A 7,233-nucleotide genomic window follows, 5' to 3' on the forward strand; every position below is an offset into this window, starting at 1 on the left:
TCAACTTAGATTTAATTACACGTATAGTTAGACACGGTATTAAACATTACTTTCAAAATAACATATTTCCGATATTCAGAAAGTTATAAATCAATTAAAGATTTACAATATTTTAAATACTCTATGGACATATTGGAGATTATTGGTATTCAGTATTTGAATCTGCCGCTTTCGTTTAACATTTTAAACGGTCTTTACCGTCTCTTACAAGCGTGTATGTAGCATTGCGTTGAGTATGCCCCCTACGCCCTGCCGTACACGATATGATTTGTCTCAAGGCATGTCACCAGATCAGGTTTCATACGAGGCAAGCTGCATCTCTTGGGACTTACTTGCAAGAGTAGTTTGGACATGGGCATCTTCCATGAAATTGAATATCATTTCTGTGCGAAAAAAAGTTGCAATTGGTTAGTTGTAGTAGTAGTAGACGTGTGTATTGATACGATAATAGATATGTGTGTAATGAAGAGCAAGAAATACCACGAAAAAAAGGGAGAAAACGGTCTCGAAGAATTGGCTGAGTGCCAATTTTATTATTACTATTGTATTCGATCTCGTCTTAATCAAGAAAATTTCACCAATGCGTTAATGAAATTTTTAGAAATAAAAGAAAATTCCGTGGTTGCATTAATGTCTTATCTCATTGGTACGAGGGCGAAATGGCGAAATGGTACGGCTCCGGTGTGTGACCCTCTCAAGTGCACGAGATAACGTCACGGGGATAGAGATGACACAACGACGGCGAAGATCGATGATATAAACAATGCAGTCTGACCGTATTCTGCACATACACGAGATCAAAAGTAATCACGAGGCCAAGTAATATCTGACCGACAAATGAACAAAAGGAACATAACCTACCGCTACATGCTAGAATATAGGGAACTCTCGATCCGTTTTCGGTGGTTTCGTACCTACGTCACGCAGTACAAGAAATTTAATCATGACCTATTATCGAGTTCCATTGGTATTAACAAAATATCTTCATCTACCGGACCTCATTCCGCCCCGACCATACGGTAGACCATAAACAAACACTAACCTTCCACGGCCAGCCACCCACCTCATCGGGTACAAGATCGTAATAGGGCTTAAAATTAAAGTTTACGACTTTTACTTTACAAATGAAGGGGTCTGCCTAATTTCTGCCTACCGCAAACAGGCGGCGGACCAGTTCTTCAACACGCACGACACGTTGGCTGTATTCGGTGAACTTGTAGAACCGTTTCGTCCATTTTCACTTCGACGATTCTCGAATATATTGCAAAGCTCAACAGTTTGAACAATTTTTCCCTATACGTATAACCGAGATATTAAAAATGCTAACTCAAACCCCCAATAGAATTATGGACAGAAGACGGGTGGGGCGATCGGCAACCAATACTGGATGCATACGCTATCATAGATACACACAACTGTATTTATACCTACAGGTTCTTGCGAATATCCGGAAAATTAAGCGAATCCGACGGTTATACGTGTATAGGAAAAAGTTGCTCAGAACGTTGATTTCTATAACATATTCAAAAGTCATCGAAATCGGGGATGACAAAACGGTTCTACAAGTTCAAAGTATATATTTTTTAAAATTAATGTCGATGCGTATAGATATTTATTTTCGGAATTTGAATAAATTTCGGAATTTTTATACGAAGTTCGCCGTGACTGAAAGAGGTTTTCAATTAAATCCTCGCAGTTTCTCGAAAAAGTCTGCAATACCCAGTACAAAAATATTACATCTTTTTCATAGCGGTAATCCAATATCATTCGAATCACGTTGAGACATGACCCTTCGAATTTCTTGTTTATAACATGTTATTAAGTGACTGAGAACGAACCACGAAAATTGCCATCTACAATACGAAATCAAGGAAAGAAACGTTATACTCGGAAATTATAGCCAAAAAGGTAAAACAAAATTTCACGTCTCCGTAACTTTTTTGCCAGCTAGATATCCGAGTATAGCTATCAAGCGTTCGTCGGCAGATACGGCCTCCCGCGTTACAGTATATTTTCCCCCAAATGTACAGTTGAATTAAATTTAAAACAATATCAAACTTTTCTTTATCCATTCGTACATAGTATAAAAAATCTTTTGCCTCGTTTTGCCGCAATTCTTCTAATAATACTACACGCGAAAATGCATCTCCTGCAATCAGCCAATATCTTCATCATTTTCTCTTTTTCTCTCTTTTACATGGTACCTCTCCCCCTTCGATTCGCATAGCTACCGCTACACCAATCGCAATCTCTTTTTTTCAGAGACACATTTTCTAACGTCATTTCGCTTCGAAGTCAAAACGGATACTGACTGTGAGTAGGTTTCATGAGGGCCACACTAGACTTCATGAGACCCAGCTCGCTTCGCATGAGCTTTCGTCTCGAGGCATACCTCGAGGAAAATCTCTTCATGTAGGGCCCGCTTTAAGAAGAACTGTGTAATAGAGTTATTTCCTTCTTTTTATTTCTAATAAGTAAATACATATTTATTTTATCACTTCGACAAATGATCTATTCAATAATTGGATTATAAATAATAGTCAACAGATATTTGACCTACTTATATTTATATGTTGTTTACTAGGTCGACCAGAGCCAAAAGTGAGATGGTGGCGGGGAGAAATGCTCCTTGATTCGAAAGATGAGCCAGGAGAGTTTCCATCCCTTCGTAGAAATGCCTTAATAGTAAGGGAACTTTCAAGAGCTGATCTTCATGCGGTATTTACTTGTCAAGCATCCAACAACAATATCAGTCAACCTGTCTCTGCATCGGTTGCAATTGAAATGCATTGTAAGTTTCGTTATAGTATATGATACTGTATTTAAATACCATTTAAGTACGATACGAATTTATTTGTTCAATCGCGAGAAGCGGGTCGGGATAGTTCGTAGGACATTGTCCTGTAATAGAGTTTGTTCTTGGTTTTGTGTCAAAATTATAGCACCGAACCGTTTTAGAGCCACGTATTTCTTATTTTTAGCTAGCTATACATTTATATATATATAAATAATGTATATTTACTAATTGTAGTACATATTCATCATAATTAATATTGTAATTGTAGTTGTTGTTTATTTTTGTACTATTTTATTCACTATGGATTTAGATCTTCGATAATACAATCTCAAACTAACTTATAGCAGTGTTATATTTTTCTCGAATGGAAAATGATTGGTAAAAAAGAAATTAACATAGCGATTCAATTACATACGATATTGTCGCCACGATATCATTCATTCTATCAGAGGTCCATATGCGCGCGCGTACACACACACACACACACACACACACACACACACACACACACACACACACACACACACACACACACACACACACACACACACACACACACACACACACACACACACACACACACACACACACACACACACACACACACACACACACACACACACACACACACACACACACACACACACACACACACACACACACACACACACACACACACACACACACACACACACACACACACACACACACACACACACACACACACACACACACACACACACACACACACACACACACACACACACACACACACACACACACACACACACACACACACACACACACACACACACACACACACACACACACACACACACACACACACACACACACACACACACACACACACACACACACACACACACACACACACACACACACACACACACACACACACACACACACACACACACACACACACACACACACACACACACACACACACACACACACACACACATCCCATTCAATTAAACTCTTATATTTATATCCCTTGTTTCGTGAAAGAATTTCAGCTTACTATAACAATTACTTAATTTGTTTTGTACGTACCGGTTTTATAGTATATATAATTGTCTTTATTTACCATTTCTTTAACAATTATAATATACATTACAAGTTCATGTATCTCGAATCCTTGTTGAAATTATTTATTTATTTATTTCGTACGTATAAACAGAATACCAAGTTTCTTGAAACACATGCGACAGAAAATTTATTTGCTTCAATTGCCAATTTCATCGAAAAGGACGTAAAATGAAGAAAAAGAAATAGAAAATTCTGACTCCTCTGTGCTTTAAATTTAGGCGCGCGGGTGTGTGTATGTGTGTGGTCTACTCAAATGTATTTAAGTGAAAGTCAAGAAAAGTTAACAAAAACACTGTAATTCGTAATATAACGTTGCGAGTATTTAACAGCTACGGCGTGTGAAGCTAGTATTACGGCTGAAAATTAAGAAAATATTTGTCATTGATATCCGGTACATGGATTACATAGTTACTTATACCCGTGTATCGTGAACTGTACATACTTGAAGAAAATTACTGTAAAGAATAGTTGTAAATAAGGAACTATGCAAGAGAAACATCGATCGCATAATAACATTATTTATACAAATGGACTTTTTAAAAGTCTATTTAGTCATCACGGTCATATTCGTCACTCAAAAGCACAAAATTCTTTCATTCGTTCATAGTTTCTCTATCTCTAATCATTTCCGAGATATTGTAGAAAATATATTTCTGATACTAAGTGTGGACGATTGCCGATTAAAGAAAGAAAGAAAAAATTAAAAAGAATACGTATGGGCTAGGCTGTGAATCTACAAAGTTTCATGAAAATTGGCGTTTCAGACCTAGGCGATGTTCCTTGTATATCAAATAGATTATTATCGACCTATATATAATACACTAAATCTATATATACTATTTCATTAAATCTGTTATTCTTTTCAGTGAAACCATTGTCTGTGGCAATATTAAGTAATGAGCACGCACCCCTTAGCGCTGGACGAAAATATGACATAAACTGTATGACTGTTGGATCCAGGCCTCCAGCAAAGTTATCGTGGTACATGGATGGAAAGAAACTGAGTAATTACACGGAGAAGGTATCTTGCTTTGTATCGTTAACTTTATAAAGATTTTCACTAATATATGATTTCATATTTTGTTAAATAGTGATAGATAATAGCAAACAGATTATAATAATACAATAATTTGCATTACAGAGTCTAGCTTCGTAATCTGTTCTAACGTTATAATCTTTAAATATGTTTTCATCGAAACATGTCTATAACACGAATTATCTTAAACACCTCTATAAAAAGATCTTTTTTGTACACAATACATGCTTCTAAGGTATGTAATTACATTATATTCACGTTGCAAGTTTGGAGGATAAAAGCTGCTCGCTTTTCTACATTTCCATATATTGTACGTATCGGTGTAGCCTTTATAAAATCTTGATTGATCCCCGGAATATATTTGGAAGAATTAAACTCATGTAACTATACACATGTAGGTTTAGGAGGAAGAATCACGGCACAAACATAAGCCATGGATTGCGTTTGAAATCGAAGCTATAACGAAATTAAAATTGGAAGTACATATATTAACACAATCAATTGCAGATTTTACGATCAGTATTCGCGACTCACTTATTCTTCTCTCGCCGGACGGCCGTTAAATTTTCCGCATACAAATCTCGACGTACAGCTTTTTCCGAAAGCAATCCGACTCTCTTGAACCTCAATTCTCTATTCCATTGGTCTGCCCGTTCACCGCCGCCGTTTGTACTTTATACGTAGACAGTGTCGCCTCGAAATAAGTAGCACGACCGGGACCGGACAATTGCTTATTACAAGTCAGGTATGTTATTCGGCTTGACTTTTTTTTCGAACGAAACACGAGAGAACACACGGAGAACGAGCAAGAGGCTCGAGACAGCGGCCGATCATAAAGCGATCGGCATATAACACGCGATCATCGCCTAATACTGTTATGAGAAAGCATCATAAGTATTCTATTCCTCTTTTGTCAACCGGCGTTCGCTGTTCATTTGACCATACAAATTTACGAACAAATTACATTTTCTTTCGTACTCGTCCCCGGATCTCTTACTCTGTTGGCGACTTCAAATAAAGAAGAGGGAATTGTGAGTTGCTTATTTCGAGTCAAAATTCTGTGTGTTGTACTGATCGGTACGACGAGGCGCATGCTTATACGTTCAAACTCTCTTGCCGAAATTAAATTGTCGCGTCGTTGCCGATGAACCGGCTCTGACTTTTCCCTTTTTTCCTTCATTTTTCTGCAACGGTAAACGGTTCGTCTACGGTTCGGCTACGGTTTTCGCTCTTGCCTCGCTGCCTTGCCGTTCCAATGGTCGCAAACATACATCTGTACACATACGTGCGCTCTCCTTATATATATATATCTTAGAATAGTACTGCATAATAGCGTCCATGGGATAATTCCATGAATTTGTATTTATTTTCTCATATTGAAGGTATCTCAAGATGGTAACATGACAAGTTCGACGTTGATATTGAAACCTACGTTGCTAGATCACGATAAAGTAATCACTTGCCGTGCAGAAAATTTCGAAATTCAACGAGGTATAGTCGAAGACACATGGAAATTAAATGTATTCTGTAAGTATAAAATTATTTTATATAAAATATTTTTCAAGAATACAAACTATTGCAATTTCAATACTTTTATGGATATTCACTTTCATAATATTTACTCCTTCTGTTTTTATTTTTCAGTTGTACCAATTTTACATCTGGAGTTAGGATCGAATATGAATCCAGACGATATCGAAGAAGGCGATGACGTATACTTTGAATGCAAAGTTCATGCTAATCCTGGCGCTTACAAAGTTATATGGAGGCACAATGTAAATTTTAGTTGAATATACATGTAAACATATTATGTTATATAACATGTTCATGTATATATATATATATATATATATATATATATATATATATATATATATATATATATATATATATATATATATATATATATATATATATATATATATATATATATATATATATATATATATATATATATATATATATATATATATATATATATATATATATATATATATATATATATATATATATATATATATATATATATATATATATATATATATATATATATATATATATATATATATATATATATATATATATATATATATATATATATATATATATATATATATATATATATATATATATATATATATATATATATATATATATATATATATATATATATATATATATATATATATATATATATATATATATATATATATATATATATATATATATATATATATATATATATATATATATATATATATATATATATATATATATATATATATATATA

At 34.7% G+C, this 7,233-nt stretch overlaps 1 protein-coding gene across 13 annotated transcripts in view; it reads left to right on the top strand.

Moving 5' to 3' along the window:
* LOC100746249 (carcinoembryonic antigen-related cell adhesion molecule 5) overlaps nt 1-7,233 on the top strand; it is a 100,483-nt gene that overhangs the window by 81,988 nt on the left and 11,262 nt on the right. For 12 of the 13 annotated variants that reach the window (XR_004460849.1, XM_024364430.2, XM_024364429.2 and 9 more), the window contains 4 exons: nt 2,585-2,791; nt 4,774-4,928; nt 6,326-6,470; nt 6,588-6,718. Coding sequence is in view for 12 of the 13 variants with exons in the window: in XM_024364430.2 (XP_024220198.1) it covers nt 2,585-2,791; nt 4,774-4,928; nt 6,326-6,470; nt 6,588-6,718 (638 nt within the window). In the remaining variant the exon portion in view is untranslated. Of the gene's footprint in view, nt 1-2,303; nt 2,439-2,584; nt 2,792-4,773; nt 4,929-6,325; nt 6,471-6,587; nt 6,719-7,233 lie in introns of those variants that run through there. The other variant, XM_033318420.1, reaches the window with a different exon arrangement.

The sequence above is a fragment of the Bombus impatiens genome, unplaced genomic scaffold (assembly GCF_000188095.3).
Source record: "Bombus impatiens unplaced genomic scaffold, BIMP_2.2 scf_0096, whole genome shotgun sequence".
Lineage (NCBI taxonomy): Eukaryota > Metazoa > Arthropoda > Insecta > Hymenoptera > Apidae > Bombus > Bombus impatiens.